Source organism: Oncorhynchus kisutch, linkage group LG20 (genome assembly GCF_002021735.2).
Source record: "Oncorhynchus kisutch isolate 150728-3 linkage group LG20, Okis_V2, whole genome shotgun sequence".
Taxonomy (NCBI): domain Eukaryota; kingdom Metazoa; phylum Chordata; class Actinopteri; order Salmoniformes; family Salmonidae; genus Oncorhynchus; species Oncorhynchus kisutch.
Window position 1 is genome coordinate 26,323,040 of NC_034193.2, and position 27,614 is coordinate 26,350,653.

Genomic DNA, 27,614 nt, shown 5'->3' on the forward strand with positions numbered 1-27,614 from the left:
ATACAAGACCACTGATAATCTCCCTCGATCTGGGGCTCCACGCAACATCTCACCCCGTGGGGTCAAAATGATCACAAGAACGGTGAGCAAAAATCCCAGAACCACACGGGGGGACCTAGTGAATGACCTGCAGAGAGCTGGGACCAAAGTAACAAAGCCTACCATCAGTAACACACTACGCCGCCAGGGACTCAAATCCTGCAGTGCCAGACATGTCCCCCTGCATAAGCCAGTACATGTCCAGGCCCGTCTGATGTTTTCTAGAGAGCATTTGGAAAATCCAGAGGAAGATTGGGAGAATGTCAGATGAAACCAAAATATAACTTTTTGGTAAAAACTCAACTCGTCGTGTTTGGAGGACAAAGAATGCTGAGTTGCATCCAAAGAACACCATACCTACTGTGATGCATGGGGGTGGAAACATCATGCTTTGGGGCTGTTTTTCTGCAAAGGGACCAGGACGACTGATCCGTATAAAGGAAAGAATGAATGGGGCCATGTATCGTGAGATTTTGAGTGAAAACCTCCTTCCATCAGCAAGGGCATTGAAGATGAAATGTGGCTGGGTCTTTCAGCATGACAATGATCCCAAACACACCGTCCGGGCAACGAAGGAGTGGCTTCGTAAGAAGCATTTCAAGGTCCTGGAGTGGCCTAGCCAGTCTCCAGATCTCAACCCCATAGAAAATCTTTGGAGGGAGTTGAAAGTCCGTGTTGCCCAGCAACAGCCCCAAAACATCACTGCTCTAGAGGAGATCTGCATGGAGGAATGGGCCAAAATACCAGCAACAGTGTGTGAAAACCTTGTGAAGACTTACAGAAAACGTTTGACCTCTGTCATTGCCAACAAAGGGTATATCATAAAGTATTGAGATAAACTTTTGTTATTGACCGAATACTTTTTTTCCACCATAATTTGCAAATAAATTCATAAAAAATCCTACAATGTGATTTTCTGGATATTTTTTTCTCATTTTGTCTGTCATAGTTGAAGTGTACCTATGATGAAAATGACAGGCCTCTCTCATCTTTTTAAGTGGGAGAACTTGCACAATTGGTGGCTGACTAAATACTTTTTTGCCCCACTGTATATACTGTATATTTTGAGACAGACCAGGGGGTTTGATCAAGACGTTTACACAGATCAGACACGGACAGAAATGGATTAGCTCGGTTTCAAAGGTGTTTATTTAAAAAACAAACACAAACAAAATAATTATCTGGGATACCGTCTTCTGGGCTCTGGACCTTCCTCTCCTGGGGCTTGACGTTCCCCCATCGAACCCAAGTTTGCATTTCTTTGTGTTCGCTGTCAACCCGGCTTGCCTGAGCGCATCCAGCACTTCCTGTGGATGATGATATCATCCAAATAGGCCGCTGCGTACTGTTGGTGGGGTCGAAGTACTTTGTCCATCAGGTGCTGGAATGTGGGTGGGGCTCCGTGGAGACCGAATGGGAGCACCCGGTACCAATATGGTCTCTTTTATACCGTTTCCCCCGGCCGGCCGATATGGCCTCTTGTACCATTTCCCCGGGCCAGATGCGGATGTGGTGTTCAATGAGGGTCGTGCGCCTTGCTTCTCAAAGAACACCGCCATGTTCTGATCGATGAGCTCCCTGAGCTCTTTCTTTTGGGTCCTCATTGCTCGGGACCACCACTGGTATCGTTGGCTTCTTGGGTCCCGGCCATAACACGGCCAAGGCTGTCCTATGGTGCCACTTCTTCAACAGGTTCACATGGTGAATCTGTTGGGGTTTCTGTCTCCCTGGCTGCCGTGCGAGGTAATTGACGGGTCCCAGCTTCTCTATCACCTCGTACGGCCTGCTTCATGTTGCCAGGAACTTGCTTTCGGCCGTCGGGATTAAGCCCAACACCTTGTCTCCCACCTGGAATTCTCGGGGCTGGGTTCCCTGATTGTAGACCTGGGTTTGGGCGTGTTGGGCTTTCTCCATATGTTCCCTTACCACTGACCATAGGGCTGTCATCCGCTCCTTCATCGTTTCCACGTGTTCTACCATGCTGCGTAAGGGGGTCGGTTGGGCTTCCCACATCTCCTTGGTGAGGCCCAGTAGGCCGCATGGCCTCCTCCCGTAGATGAGTTTGAAAGGGGAAAACCGGTGGAGGACTGGGATATTTCTCAGATAGAGAACATTAGGTGAGATCGTAGCTGGTCCTAGTTCTTCTCGTCCTCCTCGATGACCTTCCACGGCATTTGTTTGAGCATTTTATTGAACGGCTTGATGAGCCCATCCGTCTGCAGGTGAAAGACGGAGTTCCGGATCTGCTTAATGCAGGAGAGCACACAAATCTTTCATTAGACGGGACATAAACTCAGTACCTTAGTCTGTCAGGATCTCGTTCGGGATGCCCACCCGGCTAAAGAGGTGGGACAACTCCTGGGCGATTCCCTTGGATATCGCCACCCATAGGGGAATGTCCTCAGGATACCGGGTGGCATAATCTACTAATACCAGGATGTACCGGTGTCCTCATGCTGTTTTTACCAGGGGTCCCACTATGTCCACGGTGATGCATTCAAAGGGCACACCGATAATTGGTAGGGGGGACCAGCGGGTTTTGGAAGTGTGCTATTGGGGCAGTGATTTGACACTCTGGGCAGCTGCGACAATAGTCTTCCATGGCCCTCCTCATACAGTGGAACCGGGCAGCGATCCGTTCCCGGGTCTTCTCCATTCCCAGGTGCGCCGCCAACAGGTGGGTGTGGGCAAGCTGAAGTACGGTTCCCACGTACCGTCAGGGCAGCAACAGTACCTCTCGAAATTCTCCCTGTTGGCGCAACACCTGATACAAAAGGTTATTCTTCATTTGGAAATGGGGGTATCGCCTGTCACTCACCCCTGGAAGTTGCTCTCTATCCACTGCTATCACTTGGGCTGCAGCGGCTTTCAAGTTCGGATCCTCCCACTGGGCAGTCCCAAATTGTTCACTCAGTTGGCCCCCAGCGAGGGTCTCGACTGGTCCCTCGAAACCGAGAGGGAGGATGGGCTTCTCCTCCAGTGGTTCACCAGTGGGGTTGCATTCCGGCGCCCCCTCCAACTCCGGACCCGTAGGTACAGGTTTGTCAACCACTTGCTTCTGGGCCGCCCAGGCGACGGGTCGTCCTCGCTCTAGCCTTCGGCCGGCTCGCACCTTTTTCCTCAGCTCCTGCCTTCACAGTGGCGCAAACAGTGGACAATCTCGTCCCACGAGAAGGGGTACCGGCAACTCCGGTATGGCACCCACCATCATCTGGCAGCTCCCTTGTGGTGTCACGATATTGGCCCGTACGGTTGGATGCCGCTTTGTGTCACCATGGACACAGGAAACTAACATCTTCCAACCACGTTTGGTCCCCTGGTACAGCAGGCTCGTGGTTACGAGCGTAACCATACTTCCGGAGTCTAATAGAGCTTCTGTGTCGTGTCCGTCGACCTTCACCGGGCCATGGGTGACATTGGATTGTGGTGCGCCCAACAGGAGGTAACGTAGTCCACTGCATGACCCACCTTTCCTCCGGTGCTTGCTGATGGCATTGACTCCTGTTGAGCAGTGCAATTCCAGGCCAGGTGCCCCCGGTGCTAGACTCAAACACCTCCTTTGATCTCCATCTATCTGGGGTCGTCGGTGGCAGGTCGGCTCTCCCCCAGCCGTCTCTCCAGGGGTCTGCGGCCCTTTGGCCCTGCGGACTGTCAGTTCGGGGTGTACAGCAGTGGGGCTGTCCTTCTGTCCGCTCGGACGGGTCCCCGACTCGGCCGGGCTCCCAATCAGCTGGGACTCAGTGTTCTGATGCATCCCCACGGCTCCCAGGAGGCCCTCCGAGGTCTGGGGCTAGCATAGACTCGCTGCACTCTTCATGTTGTTGGGGTAGCGCCTGTAGGAAGCGATCCAGGTCCACTTTGAATAGGATGGAGAGGATGGATACGTCGAATAGGAGCCATGCCGTGGTGACGCACATCTGGGCTCCGGGGGATGTGTCGGCCACGAACCTCCAGTTGTGGAACAGTTGAGCCCGATGGGCCAGGCTGTGCCCATAGCGGCTGAGTATCTCCTGTTTGAGTCTGTTGTAGTTAGCCGCCTGTTCGTCGTTAAGGTCCCAATATGCCTTTTGGGCATTCCCGAAGAGGAACAGGGCCTGCAGACTTGTCCATTTCGGCCTTGGCTATCCTACCCATAGTGCTATCTGTTCAAACGTGCAGAGGTATGTTTTGATGAGGTCGTCTTCCGTTTGGATGCGATTCAGTAGGCGCTCCTCCTTGTAGCTTCCTGATTTCCTCAACGAGGCGGATATTTTGTAGCTGCTGTTCCTCCAGCGTTCATTCCTGAATCGCCTGTTGTGCTTGTTGGGCCTGGACAAACTGAGCTATCAACTCGTCCATGCTGATGCTGTGTAAACATCAACCCTGATCTGACCACATTATCAGATTTCCCGCATTCTCCACCACTTGTGGCAGACCAGGGAGTCTATTTTCTACATTGTGGAATAATAGTGAAGACATCAAAACTATGAAATAACACATATGGAATCATGTACTAACCAAAAAAGTGATAAACAAATCAAAATATATTTTATATTTGAGATTCTTCAAAGTAGCAACCCTTTGCCTGATGACAGCTTTGCACACTCTTGGCATTCTCTCAACCAGCTTCATGAGGTAGTCACCTGGAATGCATTTCAACAGGTGTGCCTTGTTAAAAGTTAATTTGTGGCAATTTCCTTCTTAATGCATTTGAGCCAATCATTTGTGTTGTGACTTGGTAATAAGACGAAGTCCATATTATGGTCAGAACAGCTCAAATCAAAGAGAAACAACCGTCCATCATTACATTAAGACGTTTAGAGAACTTTGAACATTTTTTCAAGTGCAGTTGCATAAACCTTCAAGTGCTATGATGAAACTGGCTCTCATGAGGACCACCACAGGAAAGGAAGTTACCTCTGCTGCAGAGGATAGGTTCATTAGAGTTACCAGCCCCAGAAATTGCAGCCCCAATAAATGCTTCACAGAGTTCAGTAACAGACACATCTCAACATCAACTGTTCAGAGGAGACTGCGTGAATCAGGCCTTCATGGTCAAATTGCTGCAAAGAAACAACTACTAAAGGACACCAATGAGAAGAAGAGACTTGCCTGGGCCAAGACATACAAGCAATGGACATTAGACCATTGGACATTTGTTTTTTGGTCTGGAGTCCAAATTGGAGAGACACGGTGTGGGTGAACGGATGATCTCCGTATGTGTATTTCCCACCGTAAGGCATGGAGGAGGAGGTGTGATGGTGTGGGGGTGCTTTACTAGTGACACTGTCAGTGATGTATTTAGAATACAGGGCACACTTAACCAGCATGGCTACCACAGCATTCTGCAGTGATACGCGATCCAATCTGGTTTGTGCTTAGTGGGACTATTATTTGTTTTTCAACAGGACATTGACCCAACACACCTCCAGGCTGTGTAAGGGCTATTTGACCAAGGAGAGTGATGGAGTGCTGCTTGAAATGACCTATATTTTGATTTGTTTAACACTTTTTTTGATTACTATTTGATTCCATATGTGTTATTTCATAGTTTTGATGTCTTCACTATTATTCTGCAATGTAGAAATGAGTAAAAATAAGGATAAGCCCTTGAATGAGTAGGTGTGTCCAAACTTTTGGCTGGTTATATATATATATATATATATATATATACACACATATACACACATATACAAACTTAAACTCCCAGCAATTGTTTTGTAAATGTAAATAATAAATCAATGATGTGTGTGTGTATATATATATATATATATATATATATATATATATATATATAATTGATTTATTATTTACATAATTGATTTACAATATTGAGTCCAAAACACAATGCTGGGAGTTGAAGTTTGTATGCTTATGATTATTCCATTTTTTTTAAATTGCACAATGAATTCAATAAAAAAATGTAATCTTAATATTTATTAATAATGAATTATTATTGAAAAGCCCATTTGTAAGTATTTTTGTAAATAATGCTCTGTACTCCTTTTATAAAACAGTTGAGAGAGATGAAGCATGAAAACTTGGTGCAGTTCTTTGGGGTTTGCATTGACCCTCCAAAGGTCTGTATGGTCATGCAGTACTGCAAGAAAGGCAGCCTGAAGGTAACAGCATAGGACTGTGATGGTCCGGATTGAAATGACAACAAGTTTAATTAATGAGGCCGCCATAAATTATTTATAAGTCCTTCGTAGATGCTTTACAAATAAACAAATTCACACTATATAAACTCTGTTACAACAATGTATATAGAATGCTATTTGTCAAACATCTGTGAATGCCATATAAACAGTTTATAAAGGCTTCATAAAGTTTTTAACCCATCTCTTATGTTCCGGGTCAATTTGACAAATTTTAAAAAAACATTTTTATCACTGACATACTTAATCTACTCTCCTAGGTATGAGTCTCAAACTTGTAAAACGCGTAATGTACACACAATAAAACCCTACCCGGTACAAGAAAAGTGACATCCATGATGTTCTGTGTCAATTTGACCGAGAATTTGACCGTGAGCTTGGTCTATATATCTCTTGAAAGTTATGTCCTAGAAACAAGCTGCTTTCTGCACAGGAATGGTGCAACCATGCTGATCACAGTATTTTTTTCCTATGACGCTCAATGGCTGAGCAACAAAGATCTGAAGTCAATTTGACCCGCAATTTGACCCTTGAACTTGACCATTTTCTAACTCTTGAGGCTGAGCAACACTGATCTGAGCAACAAAACTGAGTTTTGACAAATTATGATTGTACGATCTTACGTATTTATGACTTTTTACATGAATCAAACATGTGGGTCTAAGTTTAGAAAGGTTGGAGCTATCAACCCATGGGGAAAAAAATCTGAAAGGTGACATTCTCAGCAACATTTAGATAAGGGTAACTGTACTTACCATACCTTTTGTGTTCACTGTACCGAATCAAACTGACCCAGAACATACCTTGTGTATAGCCGAATCGAACCTAAGAGAAGGGTTCAAGTTGATGTTCATTTAAAGTGGTACCACTGCTGCTTTTCTTGTATCACTCTGTATGAGGTATCATATTATGTGGTGCGTTGTGTTTAGTAAAAAAATGAAAGTTCAGGTAGTACTTTCTCATTTATCTCTGTTTACCAAAAAACCCTCCCCAATGGACACGACTCAGATGTCAATCATTGGGTTGTAAAGGATTGCTACAAAATGTATCCTTTTTGTTGTTTGTGACTGCAGGATGTTCTGAAATGCACTGACATTGAGCTGGATTGGATGTTTAAACTGTCCTTTGCATATGATATTGTTAATGTGAGTAGCAAAATCCCTTTAGACTGGTACGTCCTTTATGTGAACAGGGCTAGACTTTTTCCCGGTTTAGTTTGACCCTGTTGATTTACTTGCAGGGGATGGAGTACATCCACAAGAGTAGCCTGAAGTCCCATGGCAACTTGAAACCCAGCACGTGTCTGGTGGACAGCAGACTTCAGGTCAAACTCTCTGGCTTTGGACTGTGGGAGTTCAAATACGGCAATAAACACAAAGTCATCCCTCTGGAAAATCCCAAATTTGAAGGTTAATAGTTCAATTGATCATGGGAGTAGAACTGAGGAGTTTGATGTAATCACTATTCAGACCAGTGTTTGGAGATGTTTATGAAGCCTTCCTTTTATAAGACCTTTATAGATGCTTCTGAAAACATTCACAAGCAAATATCATGCTATATAAAGTAGGGCAAAAGAGATATTCCGCATTTGGCAAAGCAACAGATGTAGTGACCTTTTATATTAACCATTATGTAGTATTACTTTGCTTAAAATAATTTGTGAAGCATCTATGTAGGGCTTATGAAGACTAATGAACACCCTATGATGCCTTTATCAATTGTTGTTTGTGGGACCTTAAATGGACATAAATTACATCAATGTTATATTAAACGTAATGAAATCCATTACGAATGTTGAGACAGAGCTCATGAATGTGTTTATCAATGTATGCCCCTCTCAAGTAAAGTCTTACCACAAGTTGAATTAACCATAGTTTGATGCAACTTTGTCCAGAGATGTACTGGACGGCTCCAGAACTTCTGAGGCAAGACCAGCTCACGTTCAATGGCACACCCAAGGGGGACATCTACAGCTTTGCAATGATTATGCGTGAGCTGATCTATAGCTCAGAGATGGGTCCATACAACGATATCCAGCTGGAGCCAAAAGGTGCGTTGTTAATTCATTCTAGAAGGTCCTCGAAAACACCACAAATAATCCATCCTTTGTGGGGGAAAAAATTATGTAAAGTGGTAAAACATTGGATTTGAGCTACCTGAAGTAGATCTAAGAATGTGTGAAATCTGTATCAAGTCCATTAGATACTGGGAAATGGTAGTTTTGTTGTACTTGGTATCACGTTGTGTAGAAAGTGTTTGTGTCTCATTGGTTTTCTCCAGAGATTATCAAGCAATTGCGGGTCCCTCTCTTAGGGGAGCCCCTCAGGCCGACCGTGTGCCCCCAGATGTGCAACGAGGGGCTGGTCGACCTTCTCAAGGCCTGCTGGAGTGAGAACCCTGACTACAGACCCTCTTTTGGCTCCATCAGAAGACAGCTGAAGGAGACCAGCCCAGAAAGGTCTGTCGTGGAGAGATCAGCCCAGACAGGGACAGCCTTGCCCAGACAGGAAGAGACCAACATGTTGAATGCACCGAGCTGTCTGTCTAAACTACTGGCACACAGCTCGGACACCCATGCATACCCCACAAGACATGCCACAAGAGGTCTCTTCACAGTCCCGAACAGACTATGGGAGGCACACAGTACTACATAGAGCCATGACTACATGGAACTCTACTCCACATCAAGTAACTGACTCAAGCAGTAAAATTTGATTTTAAAAAAAGATAAAAAAATCCCTTATGGAACAGTGGGGACTGTGAAGCAACACAAACATTTGCACAGACACATGCATACACACACACACACACACACACACAAACACACACACGATAACATACGCACTATAGATACACATGGATTTAGTACTGTAGATATGTGGTCGTAGTGGAGTAGGGGCCTGAAGGCACACATTGTGTTGCGAAATCTGTGAATGTATTGTAATGTTTTTAAAATTGTATAATCTGCCTTAATTTCGCTGGACCCCAGGAAGAGTAGCTGCTGCTTTGGCAGCAACTAATGGGGATCCATAATAAATACAAATACAAATACAAACCTAGACAGGGAGAGACCTGCCAGCCCAGACAGGTAGAGACCAACCTAGACAGGAACTAACCAGCCCAGGCAACCCAGATATTTCTTATATGGCGGGCTGGTATGTACAAAACAATCTTCTTGAGTTCGGTGGAAGGACTGTATCCAGCGGGACTGTCCAGGTTCTTTCAATCATGAGCTCGACAGGTGTTTTTCCGTCAGAGAACTGTTTTCCTTCTTGGAGCAGGGCACGAAGACAATACTTCAGGACTTCGTTAAACCTCTCTACACCTGTGTTGGCTAATGGATAGTATAACAGGGTCTTCTGGTGCACCATTCCATCTTTTTCTTTGTAGGACGTGAAGTCAGCTTGGAATTGCGGGCCATTATCAGTCACTAGAACTTGAGGCATTGTTGTGTGAACAGATCTTAAAGTCAATCGATCACAGTTGCTGTGGTCACATTTCTTGTGGCTATGTCTTCAGGCCTTTTACTGTACAGGTCTGTCACAACAATCAGGTACTTCTGGTGAGCTAGAGCTGCTTGTAGATCTCCGAAGATATCTACTTGAATATTTTCCCAAGGTTCTTCAGGTCATGGTATATGTTGGCGACATTTTCTAATCATAGTCTCACCTCATGTAGCCTAGCCCATAGGCCTATATGTTTTGATAAGGTTTGTATCAATAACTTTTTTTAAATTAAGCACATGAATCCAGTTTACAATGGGTGTAGAGCCTAATTGGCATGAGTTTCAACTTTGTGGAAGATAATTTTCATCCTAAACATGTCGATCGATATTTAGCCTGACGAAAAGTAAATGTGGACGGAATTGAGCTATCTGTGAGAGTGAGAGGTGCTTTAGAGAAATCAGCCTGGAGAAGGGAATTATAATTATTTTATTCAGCCCAAGGGTACAACGGCCACTGGCCGCAAAAGGGATGGATTTTTTGAAGGGGCATTGCGGCCACACAAGGGGGATGCTGTCGGGATATTCAAGGCATTCAAGTTGCATAAATAACTCTATATCAAGCATATAGGAATACATGTTTCTTTGTTAACAGCTCAACACAGAATAGCCACATGTGCGCACTCACTCAGAAATCCTTTGGAGAAAACATCCTTTCTACAGTATTTTATTCAGCTACGTTCAATTGTAATCTTCATACTACAAAATAATATCAAATAATGCCGCAGAATTCTAAGCAAATCTTCTCTGCTAAATGAACTAGTGTGGCCCACAGACATATGGCATAGCCAGACCAGGGCCTAACATCAGGACAAAGAGTATGCTATTCTGTTCTTCTGAAATAGACTACATTTTCTTCATGTCATGTTTCTTCAGACCTATCTAAAATACATAATGGATTGATTGTGATGGTGTAGGCTATGGATTTATTATACTTTTAAAAAATGTAGATGTTCCAAAAGTTTGCATCAGTGGCTTGTAGGCTGTGGAAGCCAGGAGACGCTAAAGGTGTTTATGTTAAAGATCAATTACCGTGAGACCGGCAGATATTTGCTTGACAATCACTGGGCTAACTACATTTAATGACTGCCACAGCCCTAGACAAGAGAAAGCGGTTGAAGCTCCCTCTCAGCTGGAAGAGTAGGGGACACCAACCCCTCAGATAAAGGTGTCTCCTCAATCGTGTTAGGTTCTTATTATCAGAGTAAGAACTCAACGGACATTATGAAAGCTTAAACCAAGTTTATTCGCCCATTTGGTCAAAACGGCTGCATCAGACAAAAGACATATTCACACAAGCGCTGACATGTAAACACTTTCTCCTATGCTGAGTCATCTCCACAGCCAATGCATCTCTGTTGCTAGACAGAACCTTAGTGATAGCAGAAGTTCCTCACTTCATCTGACCTGACCTCTGCCCCAAAGTGCTCACTCCTCCCCAACTCGCGGCTGTCATGTTGACTCGTACCAGACGGTGTCTTTCCTTCTCCCAGAGGATCCCTGATGGCTAACAATAACATATCCTGACATAATGTAAATGTTATAAATCATCCTCTCTCCCTCAGTGAAAGGAATAAGTATATTTCATGATTTCATAAGTCAAGAAATCAGAACCCAAAGCCTCAGACGGCTCCAGCTGCAGGTCTGAAAAGCCAGGAACTGGGGTGGCCCACTCACAATCCGATGTGCAAGCAGGTGGCGCCACCTCCTAAAAACTCTAGGAGAAACAACTGCACTTGGTGGTACACCTCACATGGCAAATCAGTAGGGTAGGACTTACACCAACCCGGCCGTGATGAATGGCAGGACTGGCTGAGTAACTCAATGATGACAGCTGTAGCATCGATGTTGTCTTCCTCCCCTAGCAGCCACTCCCACCAGGCCTCAGCCAATTCACATTACAATGGCCATACTTAATAGAATGTTAATGCATAAACAATAACATTCACTTAGTCACTCCTTAACTCAGGCAAATGTCAGAAGGGCTGGTCCATTTTTTGCTTAGTGGGCCTGTCTGACTTGTTGTTTTTGTTGCACAAAATTATAATTATCTGGCTAATAATGGGGCCTCAATTAATAAAATGGGCTGGTGTGTTAGCAATGCAAGAGGTGGTTTTTGGTCCCAGGCATCCCTTGCCTAAGCTAATGATGTTTTCACTATGATTATTGTTTTCCTCACCTCACATCAGTCTATACCGTGTATCGACTCATCTATTTTATACTTCTCAGTCATGCGAATATCCTTGACAACATGGTGAACAAGTTGGAGAGCTATGCCAACCACCTGGAGGAGGTGGTTGAAGAGAGAACCAAACAGCTTACAGCAGAGAAGACCCGGTCGGACAAGCTTCTCTCCAGTATGTTACCAAGGTAACACAGGCCTTGTACCTACAAGCATTTGGATTATTTAAAAATAAACGTTCCAAGATAATTACGCTACAAATATTGAGATTTATAAGATATTATTTTCGCAAAATTCTGTGCTGCTTTGTGAACAGAAACTTATGGACAGAACATTGATGTAACATTTCCTGTATATGTATTTAACCCACTCCATTGACTGGCTTGACTGACAGGTACATAGCGGACCATCTGATGGCTGGGAAGTCGGTGGAGCCTCAGGGTTATGACATGGTGACAATCTTTTTCTCTGACATCGTTGGCTTCACCACCATGTGCTCCATTAGCTCCGCCCTGGAGGTGGTCACCGTCCTCAATGACCTCTACAGTCTCTTTGATGAGATCATCAAGCTCTACGATGTCTACAAGGTACATTATACCTGTACAATACTTTTCAAGTGTTAGACAGACCCCAGTGTTTTGGGGTACAACTTTACCTCAAGTGACACCATTAACTTACATAGTTATTAGGGCATGGTAAAACTTTATTGAAGGTTACCTACATAAGGAATTCATAACCCCTACATAATGCATAAGCAGTAAATACGCATTTTAATAAATAACTTATGAAATGCTGATGTAGGCTATTGTTTATGAATACATTATGGGTTCTGCATGTGCCTACTGCATGTGACTTTTCCCCAAAAAATTGTGTTACCGCCTGAATTTAAAATTGATTCAATTTAGATTTCTGTCACTGGTCTACACACAATGCCACATAGTGTCAAAGTGGAATAATGTCTTGAGTCAAAAAGTATTCAACCCCATTGTTATGGGAAGCCTAAATGAGTTCAGTAGTAAAAATTTGCTAAACAAGTTGCATAATACGTTGCCTGGACTCACTCTGTGTGCAAAAATAGTGTTTAACATGATTTTTCAATGACTACCTCATCTCTTTACCCCACACATACAATTATCAGTAATTGAACCTTTATTTAACTAGGCAAGTCATTTAAGAACAAATTCTTATTTACAATGACGGCCTACCCCACCAAACCCTAACGACGCTGGGCCAATTGTGCACCCCCCTATGGTTCTCCCAATCAGGGCCTGTTGTGATACAGCCTGGTATCAAACCAGTGTCTGTAGTGACGCCTCTAGCACTGAGATGCAGTGCCTTATACCGCTGCACCACTCAAGAGCACCCAGTAAGGTGTGGTGGTAATTCTAACCAAGTGAGAGAGACTTTGTTATTTATTCAAACAATCAATCTTTATTATCAATTAAGAATTGCAATAATGAAGCTGGTCAACGACCACCCATCGATAATCGTTAAGAGCCCAACAAGAATATTTGACAGCCCTTTATAGCAAAGTACATCCTTCTGAATGTTCATGACAAACAACAGATGTGTATAATTATACAAAGGTACATTATGCTATCAAGCAACAGACAGCGAAATTTACATTGTGCCAGGTTTCTGTCTCTAGGTCATTTACTGCTCGTTTACACAGGGTTATATTCTCCTTAACACACAGATACAAATCATTCAATGGAATGCATGCTGTAGGTTCTATCACCAAGCCATCATAAATCAATTGCTAGCGCCAAGCCCCAGAGGCCTAACGAAGTCCCACAGACATAGATGAGAGAGTACTGAGAAACCTTATTTGATGCATCAACAGAATTAAACATAATCTTGTAGTTTTGGATGGTGTATCAATTACAGCCAGTCACAGCAAAGATACAGGCATCCTTCCTAACTCAGTTGCCGGAGAGAAAGGTAACCACTCAGGGATTATGAGGCCAATGATTATGAGGCCAATGGTGACTTTAAAACAGTTACAGAGTTTATTGGCTGTGATAGGAGAAAACTGAGGATGGACCAACAACATTGTAGTTACTCCAAAATAGTAACCTAATTGACATAGTGAAAAGAAGGAAGCATCCTGTGTGCAAAAACATGCATCCATGCATCCTCTGTGCAACAAGGCACAAAAGTAATACTGCAAAAAAAAATGGTCCTGAATACAAAGTGTTATGTTTTGGCCAAATCCAATACAACACATTAGATATTACCACTCATCACATTTTCAAGCATAGTGGTGGCAGCATCATGTTATGGATATGCTTGTAATCGTTAAGGACTGGGGAGTTTTTCAGGATAAAAAATAAATGGAATGGAGCTAAGCACAGGCAAAATCCTGGACGAAAACCTGGTTCAGTCTACTTTGAACCAGAAACTGGGAGATGATATCACCTTTCAGCAGGACAACAACCTAAAACACAAGACCAAATCTACACTGCAGTTGCTTACCAAGAAGACAGTGATTATTTCTGAGTGGCCGAGTTACAGTTTTCACTTAAATCTGCTTGAAAATCTATGGCAAGATTTGAAAATGGTTGTCTAGCAATGATCAACAACCAATTTGACAGAGCTTAAAGAATTTTGAAAACTATAATTGGCAAATGTTGCACAATCCAGGTGTGGAATTGTAATCGGGTCAACTGTTATCGGGTCAATCTCATTATAAAAAAAACTAAAAAAACATCAATAACAAAAAAAATTCTCTCATAATTCCATAATTATGTTTTTGGATCAAATATTAAGCATTTTACAAACTTTTTTACAAAATGTAAAGTTCAACAAATTAATAAACAAATCAATATTTCCCCCAAAACATTTTTTACATTGCTCCCCTTATAAAAATGTCTGAGTTAAACAAAAAATATGAATATATCATAAAATTATCAGACTTTTTCCCAATTTGAGCTCTTTAGCTGTTTCAGTAATGAGAAGGCCAAGTGAGGTGAAGGGGGTGTTTGAGAATTAGAACCTCATTCTGAAGGCATATAAGTGAATAAATTGACTTAATTTGTGCTCATCTAAGCAATACTCCTGTAGATAATTGGCTGGGGTAAGCCATCAATGTAAAATAAGAATTTTCTATTAATTGACTTGCCTAGTTAAATAAAGGTAAAATAAATGATAATAATGCAGAATACTGTGTTTTATTCAAATATGTTTGTTTTTTCTAAAAAAATGAATTTAAAAAAATGACCCAAGAATTTAATCCAGATGCATTTTGGTAATGAGAATTTGTGTTAAAAATGTTAAAAATTCTGGTGAAATTTTTAAATGGATTTAAAATAAGACGTTTTCCCAGAATTATAGTTGATTTTTGCAGATGCATCATGGTTTTATAACACAATTTGCTACAGACATTTTAAAACTAGTTTCATGAGAATCACCCAATATCTGCCAAAAGTGATTCTAACATGTATTTCTTCCACTTTGACATTACAAAGTATTTATTGTAGATCATTGACAGAAACGGACAATTAAATACATTATAATCCCACTTTGAACACAACGAAATGTGTAAAAAGTCAAGGGGTGTGAATACTTTCTGAAGGCACTGTACAGTAGGTAGCCTTGTAAAATTGACAGTGTATATTGTAAAAATGTACAGTGTATATTGTGGCCATTTATGTGTATGGTGTATCAGGTGGAGACTATAGGGGATGCGTACATGGTAGCTAGTGGGCTACCCATCAGTAATGGCATGAAGCACGCATCTGAGATTTCTACAATGGCTCTTCACTTCCTGTGTGCCATCAAGCTCTTCAAGATTCGTCACTTGCCCAATCAGAGCTTGTCTCTCCGCATCGGGATCAACTCAGGTCAGTACGTACGAACAATCTGTCAAATCGATTACCCAGACAGCGGCTGTCAGCCATGAAGTAACGAATCCTAACTCGAGATCTGTGTGTATAATTTAAAGGGTTACTGCATTTCCTGATTTGGCACAAAAACAGTGTCTACATATGTGAAAACAGCACGTTTCTATGATCTGTGGTTAAAAAGATAAGGTCAAAGGAATTGGTCAAATGGTCATGGTCAAATGGTCATAAGGTGAAATGACATTAAAAATGAATGAGTGTCTGGCCCAAGGAAATGTATTTTCTTGCTCCCCACATCACCTTGAATCTCATAGTGTTTAAAAATCACAGTTTTGAACTCAAAGATTTTTCTATGAAATATAGAAATGCACCATTTTCACATATTTTTACACTGGTTTGTGCTGGAGATAATGAAAATGATGTTGAAAAGTAATGGAGTTGCCCATGAAGAAATGCTAGCAGCCATGACGGATGGCAAAAGAGAGTTGTCTTGGGGGTGTGGAATAATGTGGAAGTTTCTTGGGTGTTTTTTTTTTGCCATTCAATCACAAAACAAGAAAGCCAGTAGTGAATACGGCGAGGTAAGCTAAGCTAGCTTCGCTATGGAGAGAACAAAGTTTTGAAGTTGAGGACTTCTCTCCCCCTGATTGACTTACCATCTCAAGATGGTCAGCTCATTCCGTTCTATGTGTAGGCTAAAGCCTGCGCTGACCTTGTGTTTAGCCAAGCTGACAACAGCTAGCTAGCATATAGCTTGGTGATAGCTGCAGCTGGCCATCCTATCTAGCTGATATTTCATTGCTAAATCAGTTATGGCAAGATAACAAGAGCCAGTGTCGAATGTGTTTTATAAGACACTCGTTCTATAACACCTTGCTACAAAAGTAGCTTGCTACAAAAGTAGCTTGCAACTTAGTTTCAACGCTTTATCATATCATGTAAATACATGTTACTGTGGAAACTGTATCAACTGTGAGTTGTATGCCTGGTCTTGAGTCAAATCAGTTGTCCTACAACACAATATGCTATAACTGGCTAGTTTTGTCTATTGTCATCTCTCCTTATGTCTGCTGTAAAGGTCTTTCCCAGGGGACATATCTCAGAACTACTGATATCCCTTCAACAGGTGTAGGCTACATGTGGACATTGCTCAAACATCACCCAGCTTGAGTGTAGATACATTTATCAACAACAACAAAAATCGATGAGTGTGTTTATGATACAAAGACAAAACATTCGGTGCTGTAAATATCATATTGATGTGCTTATAAAGACAGTACGCCTACACCTATCTATCAAATAAAAATAAGTTGTGTGTAGAGTACTACTTCAGCTGTCTAACCAGAACTAGAATTTGGCAGTCTAACCACACACTGACATGCACCCCACTGGGCACAGACGTTAGTTCAACGTCTAGATTTGATTTACATTTGGATGAGTTGTCAACTAGCATGAATTCAACGTGAAATCAACCAAAAATGTCACAATGTAGTTATTTAATCCAGCAGGCAGAATTAAATAACTACAGGCAGATGTGAGATGCAGGAGGATGGCACTCTTCTCATACTCCTCTGTAGGCTACTGGCCAATACAAAGCTTCCTCCAGGACGAAGCTTTGCATCGGTCAGTAGCCTACAGAGAAATATGAAGAGAGTGCAGTGGCTAATTTATGAAGATATTCTAAACTAAACTCCATTCAATCCGTATTGCGGAAATTCACCGTTACAGCGTGATTGAAATGTAAAGGCAACGTTCCCGTATTAGCAGAGTCTGCATTCATGGTAAATGCTGCATATGTCGCCTCAATCGGAAACCATCTATACTTTGTAGCGCGCAATCGGTAGTGCTTCAGCGATACAGATTGACTAGAGTGTGTTCATAACTTTCAAGTGTAACAGTTCCATGTAGAATAACCAATACATCACATTATACTGTAGAAGCGTGTCTTCTGCTAATATAACAAAGTGGAAATAACATACCTTCATGTATGGTGTCTTGTATAAGACAGGATTTCCCTGACATGTTTGACAATGGTGGTTAGGTGAATTCCAGGACAGATAGTATTTTGACCATTGACCAGATCAAATGCCAATGGGCTACAGTTAGCTGTTGTTAGCAATGTAGCTAACTAACGTGAGCTATGCACATCTTCCTCTGACCTGCTACATCACATTACATGTTAGCTTGATGTATTTAGCTAGCTACAGTATCATTCCCCTTTCATCTGTGTTATCATAGCTAGCTAGCCTGGCTCGCTAGCATTGTCAAATAATGTTGCACAATCAAAAGTAGCTACTAGCTAGCTAGTACCACCTATTTACTTGCCTAATGTACTCACCAACACCAGTGGTTTGACGGTTGACAGGCAGCAGAAGGGACCGTGTTGTATGTAATCCATTCCTGGCCATCTGTCAATACTGTTGACATGCATTGGAAGTTTGCACCAACTTTATGGAAGCCCATTTTCACTCCGATTTGCCAAACGAAATGTGCGTGCGTTGCACCCATATTCAGAATTGACAACAAATGTCCACATGGCAGCTGGGGATGGACCACAACGTGTTGTCTCTGGGCAATCGCGCATCATTTGCAAAAGTGGGCATGCAAATAATCCATACCCAACCCGCCAGTAAGTCGTGACAAACTCACTTACAAAAATCACTTTTGGACGAGAATTACTTTATGACCAAAATCATCCTATTTACACTTTGTAGTCCATTTTGACACTATAATTAATGTTTCGGACTCATATCTATGCCACATAGGCCGTTTAAAACCAGAGAAGTTGGTTCTAAGGGACAGTTAACCTTTAACTTGGACTGTTGCAGGAATCACACATTGATGTCAATGGGACATTTGTGCCAAAAATCTGCAAGTTACTGGTGTGTGTGTGTGTGTGTGTGTGTGTGTGTGTGTGTGTGTGTGCCTGTGCACGTGTGCAGGTCCAGTGGTTGCTGGAGTGGTGGGCACAACCATGCCTCGGTACTGTCTGTTTGGTGACACAGTGAACACTGCTTCCAGGATGGAGAGCAACAGCCTGCGTGAGTTCCATACACCTGCTCCTGAAACCTAATGGAAAGCTATTGATGTCAATTCAATTGATACTACATAATTTTTATTTATTTCACCTTTATTTAACCAGGTAGGCTAGTTGAGAACAAGTTCTCATTTGCAACTGAGATACCAAGATAAAGCAAAGCAGTTCGACACATACAATCAATAATACAGCAGGAAAATCTATATAAAGCATGTGCAAATGACGTAGAATAAGAGAGGTAAGGCAATAAATAGGCCATGGTGGCAAAGTATAGCAAATAAACACTGGAATGGTAGGATGTGCAGAGGATGAATGTGCAAGTTGAGATACTGGAGTGCAAAGGAGCAAGGTAAATAAATAAATACAGTATGGGGATGAGGTAGATTGGATGGGATATTTACAGATGAGCTATGTACAGGTGCAGTGATCATCTTAACCACATTATATTGTGTTTCATTTTGGTGTCTCTGGACTATGTTCAAATTCATAGTTGCCTAACAGGGATCAAATGGAATATAATGTAATTGAATTTCCTCAAACATAGTTTGTGTGTGTGAATAGTGTTGTTTCATCCCAACTCCACTTAGCTGTAGCTCCAGTTTATACTATTGTGCATTCTCCATACATTGGTAATGATCTTGTTGTATTAGCTACATTACAATAGTTTTTCCCTCCTATTGATTTGATCTGTATATATTCCACAGCCCTGAAAATCCACATATCCCAGAGCACAGCTGAGATCCTCACTCAGATAGGCTCCTTTGAGCTGGAGGAGAGAGGAGACATTGAGATAAAGGTGAACATTTGACCGTTCTGTTTTGTCTCGTGGGTTTCATAACCACGCTTTATAACAATGAAATAATGATGACGGGAATTAGTTCAACCATTTATCTGAACGTGCTCATCTCAACACATATTACTCATGATGCTCTGCTTATACAACTATGGTAAGTGCAAATGGTACAACCTTAATATACAACAACTACATGAACTGTAGGGAGAACCTGTTCTAAAAGTCCTGAGGACGTAACTGTGAGCTCCTAGGTATTCAACCAATGATTGGAAGAATGCACATTTGTCCTTACAAACTCCCAGTCCATAGTCATTCAATCTCTGTGAGGTCACATCCAAGTTCTGGAGATGGTCATTTTCATTCTTTCCAGTCACGAGGATGTCATCCAGGTAGCATTGCACTCCTGGCAATCCACTCAAGAGCTCGTCCATCGCCCTTTGGAACAACGTTGCACACTTGTGATTCCAAACGGTAAACAACAGTACCTGAAGAGCCTCTTGTGTGTTACGACGGTCAGCAGCTCCTTTGACATTGTCATCCATGTGCACCTTCAAGTAGGCTTGGCTGAGGTGGATTTTGCTGAACTTTTGACCCCCAGCTAAACCCACAAAAGGGTTGTTGCTGTGTTATAGCAGATGCTGCTCTGTGGACAACACAAGGTTAACTGTGACTTTAAAGTCTCCACATATCCTGATTCTACCATCCTTCTTAATTAAGGACTGGTATTATGGGTGTCGCCAATTCACTCACACTGACTGGCATCAACTTTTGCTCTGATAGCGTACGGTATGCTTTCAGAAACTTTGGTTTACTGTCTGGCTTAATGCTAAGCTTCACTGTAATATATTTCATGTTACCCAGCTCTCCATTAAAGACTTATCCATGTTTCTATAAGATGGAGGGTAGGCTTGTGTCTCCGCGTGTCATTGTACGCCAGTCCAGTGGGATTTTCTCCAGCCACGAACATCCCAGTAGTGATGGATAGTCTCTTTTCACGACGTAGTGGCAGCTTTTCAGTATGTCCGTTTAACTGAAGTGGGACCCCAGTGATGCTTATCACGGCGACAGCTTCACCTGTGTAAGTCTTTAACACGATGTGTGCTGGCTGAAGTGGAACGTATTTCAGTGTCTTTTTGTAGACTGTGCCTGACACAAGAGCTACAGCTGCCCCTGTGTCAATCTCCATACGCACCGGCTGCCCCTCTAGCAAGGGAGAGACATAGTAGCCGTGCGGCCCCCCAGCAACGGTCAGTATATTCAGTGGGACTTCCTTGTCTGATGAGTCACTCACCTCAGTGTTCTCCAGATCAATAGTGTGAACTTGTCTCTTTGTTTTGTTGGTATGTGTCTTTCTTGTATTCTGTCTTTGATGTTTTCTCTGAGTTCTTTTTGTTGCCCTTTTTACCACAAGCTAGGCAATCCATGTCCTTACACCAGCATGTAGACGCCTGATCTCCAGAAGCATGTACCTTGATTTCCCTGTCTCTGATTTTTTTGTTGGAACTCTGTGCACTTTTCCCAATGAACTCAACTGCTGAGCCTCTTTAGCAGCTAGTTCCCTGGACACTCTGACTTCAATAGACTTTGCCAAGGTCAGGTTACTTTCAATCAATAGTCTCTTTTGTGTAGCTTCACTGCGTATCCCACATACTAGTCTGTCTCTAATGGTGTCATTTAGAACATAATTAAACTCACAGTGCTCTGATAGGTTTAGGCTCCACAGAAGAAATCAGGAAGATGGAGAATCAGGGACAATGTTTGCTGCTGCATTAAATACACTTTCAGCAATAACTAGTGGTTTTGGTGAAAAGTGGCCTTTCAGTATTTCCACAACATCCCAATATGTCTTATTACCTGGCCTGTCTGGCTGTAGCAGGCTGCGTATTAAATGAAATTGGCCCCATTACACCAAACAATGTAGGTACAATTTTGTCCTCATCAGTAGCTAGGTTCCCATCCAACTGGCGACATATTTTTATGTGAATATTCTAGAATATGCATAAAGAAAATATGTACATTTTCCCACCAGTGGTACTGTATGTTTCCACCAAATGGACTTGTTGCAGATATACATTTGTGAGTGATGACGTTTTCATGTACCGAATAAAAATCTAAAGTTTTATCACAAAAACTTTTGCGCTAAATAGCAAATGTGCCTACTTTGGTCTTGCGACCTGCGCTCTAGCCAACAGCTGGCAGATACAGTGTGGGTAAGCTGTGCGGGTTGTGTAGTCTACATGATGAGATTATTATTGATATTTGTATTTGTCAAATGGCAGTCAAGCATCGATCATCATGTCACCAGAATAAGACACTCAACATTTATTGGAAAGCAGCATCAAGCTCATCACCTTGCACTTTCACCACCAATGAAGTTCATCATAACTTATTTCATCTGTAGCCTAATAAACTGTATGGTTTCCTGAGTCATAGTGGGAGGACCACACACCATATCATCACGAGATTCCAAATTGACTTCGATATGATGGTTATTATATTAATATTTGCAGAAAGGCATTTCCACCGACATTTCCCGCATGATTCATTTTACAGACACAAAAAATCCCACCATGTCAAACAAACAAATGATCTGCCGGCATTTATAAAATTACACCGAAGCATCACAGCTGTCATGATTTGTTTTCATATGATTTGACTTTACTCACATAAAAACTGTGGATGGAAACGTGGTTAGTGTCATTTGCAAGAACAAAATATTTAAACCGTTCTGCATACGAGTTCCACTGCTCAATAGTTTCATCAAACTGTCCAATGTAACAACCAATTCCAGCCATTTTTCTTTTCTCATTAGCCACTTGATTGTCACTCACGTCAATATTGTCCTCAGCCACAGCAATGTTTTCCTCACTCACATGATCTTCATTCACTTCACTCACTGACGTTATATCATCAAGTTCCTTCGTTTAGCAGTTTTTATTTCCAAAGTTCGTCTTCACAGTTTAATAAAAGTCCTTTCCTATACTAACTGTATATTTATTCCTCCTTTTTTAATCATGTTTTCTGCTGGCCATGACGATGCTAACTCTTTTTCTAGGTAGCTCGACCATGCACTTGCCTCTGCTCGCAATACACTGTGTTAACATTAGCCTAGAATTTACCACAGAAAATAACAGTTCTAAACTTGTAAAACCAACTTCTTCTAGACAGAATAGTAACCGTAGGTTCAAACTTACTCTTCGCCAATCTTGTGTTATGTCTCGTGGTTTCATAACCAGGTCTTTGTAGCAATTCAATAATGATAAACAGGAGACGGGAATAAGTTCAATCATTTATCTGAGCGTGCTCATCTCAACACATATTACCCATGATGCTCTGCGTATACAACTACAGTAAGTATGGAGGTGCAAATGGTACAACCCTAATACACAACACCTGCATTTTTTGTTATCTATATCAACAAATGTTATAGGAAGACATTACGCAAATATTAGTTTGTGGTTGTTGACATAAGTTGGCATAAGTATAATTAATGCTTATTTGACTTATGAATTGATTATAAATGTGTTATGTCCTTATGTAGGTACCCTTCAAATACAGTGTTACCTCAATGTAATGTGTGTGAGTGACACAAACTCTGTGTATATCCATCCATGCCATAAGGGAAAGGGCTGTCAGAAGACCTTCTGGCTGCTGGGTAAAGAAGGCTTCAACCCTCCTCTACCAGTCCACACCTCTCCCCCAGCTTCATGTCTCAAACCACCAACTGAGGTACTTGCAAGTTGATTCCTCTGCTTGCTTTTCAACAGAATACACGCCTCTGCAGGTCTCTAAAGTGGACCAATCTATTTTGCACCTGGTTTTAATTTGGGAAATTTGGTGAAAATCCAATATTTAGTTTTGTTGATAATTGTTGTAACGATAAGGCTTCGCTGTACAATTGTTACCCAATCACAGATTTGTTTGCGTCATACTTGCACCATTAATACAATGAAAACCGCTTGTTGCTAACCCAAACAGTTCAAAAGATCTGACGCATATTATCGGCACAATTCTTTTTTAAAGAATTCTGTCACTGATTGGAGGGGGCGGGGCACATTTTACATTCATAAATCATGTTCTAAAACTACTTGCAGTCCTCATTTGTTTTACACCTTGTTCAGTCATATTTGTCACCTCACTAGCTAGCTAGTTAACAACCTGGTAACTTTACCAGTATATCCAGAATGAAAGGAAAAGGGATAGCTTCTTCAGGAGATCAATGATCATAGCAATGAATGAATGACCGATATCTTGTGTAGTCGTCACAAACTTGACACTCTTAAAGATGCAGTGTACAATTTTCAATGTAATGCATTGCAATTGGAAAATAGTTCATTTACATAATCGACAACCTAATATTCCACATATGGCTTAATTTCAAATACAGGTACTGCACCCCCCCCCCCCCCCCCCCCCCCCCCGAGATCTTTAATAATTTGTTATTCTTATCTGCCACTTTTTGTTTATTTTTTGGGGGGTATTTTCTTAAAACGGTATTGTTTGTTAAGGGCTTGTAAGTAAGCATTTCACTGTAAGGTGTTACCCCCCCCTGTTGTATTCGGCGCATGTGACAAATAACATTTTATTTGATTTACATAGTAGTTTCTAGGGCACAACATGTGCTTCAGAAGTAGCTATAATTCATAGAGCCTAAATCTCAATCAATTTAAGATATCGTATTTTCTGGTGCTCATAAATGTTATTTTGTGCTCCTAACTTTTTACATTTGGGAGCACTAGTGCTTTTAGGTTAATAACCTAAAACACATGGCCAAATATACACTGGAGTTGCTTACCAAGATGACATTGAATTTTCCTGGCCTACTTAGTTTTGACTTAAATCAACTTGAAAATCTATTTCAAGACTTGAAAATGGCTGTGATCAACAACGATGATCAACAACCAACAACAATGATCAACAACCAACTTGACAGAGCTTGAAGAATTTTTAAAGAATAATGTGCAAATGTTCTACAATTATAGACTTACCCAGAAAGACACACAGCTGTAATCGATGCCAAAGGTGATTCTAACATGTATTCACTCACGGTGGTGAATACTTATGTAATTAAGAGATTAGTGTTTTATTTTTCATGATTTGTGTTACAATTTTTTTCACCCATTTTGACATCCGAGTATTTTGTGTAGATCATTGACAAGAAAATGACAATTAAATACATTTTATCTGACCTTGTAACTAAACAAAATGTGGAAAAAGTCAAGGGGTGTGAATCCTTTCTGAAGGCAGTGTAGCTGTTATTGGCAGAGAGGTTTGGAACTCTCGTTGTTATTTACCGCATGTTGATGTCACCATGGAAAGCCAAAACTCCCGTCCTGCAAACCTGCTGATTAGAAGGTCCTGTGTAGATTGTATTTTCAACCAGCAACTATCAGGAAATAACACGGATCAAATTTCCTCACACTTTTACAGTATTAGTTTCATCAGCTGTTGTACAATATGAAACAAAACACAGAAAATATATCATTTTTACTGCACTGTGCCTTTAAGTCCATGTTTAATTAAGGCAACTTATCTCCGGTCTGAAAAGGTCCCTAGTGACGACACATGATGATTATAGGAAATGTTATGGTAACACCTTTCTTGAGTAAATGTAGATGTTTGATGTGAACCAAATTAAATAAGCATATGGTGATAATCCTGGGGTGTGTTCAATGATGTGAATTTGAAATGTAATGAATAGAGTTAACATGATTCCCGATAAAGATGTTCTACACAATACAGTTCTATGATATCTAAATGCTTTGTAACATTACATCCTTCTAAACAGAGCCCTGGTCATTTCTTTGTTAGGTCAAACCAGCAACATCCAAAGACCAAGAGAGCAAAGCGAGGGGAAGAGGACAGAGAACTCTGACCACTTTCACATGACCAAGGCACGCACGCTGACGGCAGGGAGAGGATGACCTATAGGCGAACTCAGGCCACACTGAAAGTCTTTATTTTTTTTGCCAACATGGTTGTTAATGGCAGCTATTTTTCTAGTAATGATCTTGTTTAGTACATTAATACAAAGATGAATTAGTCAACACATTACTGGTTTCTGGATTTGTTCACATGAAAACGGGTCATTTCTTAGCAGAATAATTTATTTGCAGAAAGGGCATTTTACATGTTTTCAGACATGTTTTTGATCTTTGTTGTCACATGCCTTTGTTATACGAGGTTTGAATGGAATGTAGTTACATGTAAATTAATGTATGTGGAGATGTGTACTTTTTGTCAACAAGGTTAGAATTAATTTAATATATAAAATAGACTAATGGGGAACAATTATTGTACTTCTTTATTATTTTGAAACAGGATACTTGTACTGCAGGTTACATTAAACATGAATATTGTTAGAATTGTAAAAGTATGTACTGATAACTAGAAGCGCTGAGAACATAGGTGGATGTTACTGTAATGTCACTGTGAATGTACTGCACAGTTTGTAAAGCTTAATACAGTATGGAATGTGTACGTACACTCCCTGAGACCTGATGAGCATGTGTGCATGTATGTTTCTTTGTTTCCACGTGTGATAGCACTTAAATACACTACCGGTCAAAAGTTTTAGAAAACCTACTCATTCAAGGGTATTTCTTTATTTTTACTATTTTCAACATTGTAGAATGATAGTGAAGGCATCAACACCATGAATTAACACATATGGAATCAAGTAGTAACCAAAATAGTGTGAAACAAATCAAAAATCAATTTCATATTTGAGATTCTTCAAAAAGACACCACTCTTGGCATTCTCTCAACCAGATTCATGAGGTAGTCACCTGGAATGCATTTCAGTTAACAGGTGTGCATTCTTAAAAGTAAATTTGTGTAATTTCTTTCCTTAATGCATTTGAGCCAATCAGTTGTGTTGTGACAAGGTAGAGGGGTATACAGTAGATAGCCCTATTTGGTAAAAGACCAAATCCACATTATGGCAAGAACAGCTCAAAAGGCAAAGAGAAGTGACAGTCCATCATTACTTTAAGACATGAAGGTCAGTCATTTCAATAACTTTGAAAGTTTCTTCAAGTGCAGTCGCAAAAACCATCAAGCGCTATGATGAAACTGGCTCTCATGAGGATTGGCACAGGAATGTAAGACTCAGTTACCTCTGCTGCAGAGGGTAAGTTCATTAGAGTTACCAGCCTCAGAAATTGAAGCCCAAATAAATGCTTCACACAGTTAAAGTCACAGACACATCTCAAAATCAACTGTTCAGACTGCGTGAATCAGGCATTCATAGTCGAATTGCTGCAAAGAAACCACTACTAAAGAACACCAATGAGAAGGGACTTGTCTGGGCCAAGAAATACGAGAAATTGACATTAGACCAGTGGAAATTTGTTGTTTGGTCTGGAGTCCAAATTGGCGATTTTTGGTTCAACCGCCGTGTCTTTGTGAGTCGCAGTGTGGGTGAACAAATTATCTCCGCCTGTGTATTTCCCACCATAAGGCATGGGGGAGTTATCATGGTGTAAGGGTGCTTTGATGGTGACACTGATTTATTTAGAATTCAAGGCACACTTAACCAGCATGGCTACCACAGCATTCTGCAGTGATACGCCATCCCATCTGGTTTGGGCTTAGTGGGACTATCATTTGTTTTTCAACACTTCCAGGCTGTGTAAGGGGTATTTTACCAAGAAGGAGAGTGATGGAGTGCTACATCAGATGACCTGGCCTCCACAATCCCCCGACCTCAACCAAATTGAGATTCTTTGGGATGAGTCGGACCGCACACTGAAGGAAAAGCAGCCAACAAGTGCTCTGCATATGTGGGAACGCCTTCAAGACTTTTGGGAAAGCATTCCAGGTGAAGCTGGTTGATAGAATGCCAAGAGCGTGCAAAGCTGTCATCAAGGCAAAGGGTGGCTATTGGAGAATCTCATATATCAAATATATTTTGATTTGTTTAACACTTTTTTGGTTACTACATGATTCCATATGTCTTATTTCATAGCTTTGATGTCTTTACTATTATTCTACAATGTAGAAAATAGTATAAATAAAGAAAAACCCTTGAATGAGTAGGTGAATCCAAACTTTAGACCGGTAGTGTATATTCTTGTCAGT

At 41.4% G+C, this 27,614-nt stretch overlaps 1 protein-coding gene across 1 annotated transcript in view; it reads left to right on the top strand.

Annotated features, from left to right (window-relative positions):
- Positions 1 to 26,123, top strand: part of gucy2g (guanylate cyclase 2g) — a 41,368-nt gene extending 15,245 nt beyond the window's left edge. The window contains exons 9-20 of the mRNA XM_031800029.1: positions 6,041 to 6,140; positions 7,250 to 7,321; positions 7,417 to 7,585; positions 8,071 to 8,226; positions 8,457 to 8,634; positions 11,908 to 12,048; positions 12,255 to 12,447; positions 15,528 to 15,702; positions 18,645 to 18,743; positions 19,444 to 19,535; positions 23,154 to 23,261; positions 25,344 to 26,123. Of these exons, the coding sequence (XP_031655889.1) occupies positions 6,041 to 6,140; positions 7,250 to 7,321; positions 7,417 to 7,585; positions 8,071 to 8,226; positions 8,457 to 8,634; positions 11,908 to 12,048; positions 12,255 to 12,447; positions 15,528 to 15,702; positions 18,645 to 18,743; positions 19,444 to 19,535; positions 23,154 to 23,261; positions 25,344 to 25,421 (1,561 nt within the window). The 3' untranslated portion in view covers positions 25,422 to 26,123. The remainder of the gene's footprint in view (positions 1 to 6,040; positions 6,141 to 7,249; positions 7,322 to 7,416; positions 7,586 to 8,070; positions 8,227 to 8,456; positions 8,635 to 11,907; positions 12,049 to 12,254; positions 12,448 to 15,527; positions 15,703 to 18,644; positions 18,744 to 19,443; positions 19,536 to 23,153; positions 23,262 to 25,343) is intronic.
- Positions 26,124 to 27,614: the final 1,491 nt, after the last annotated feature.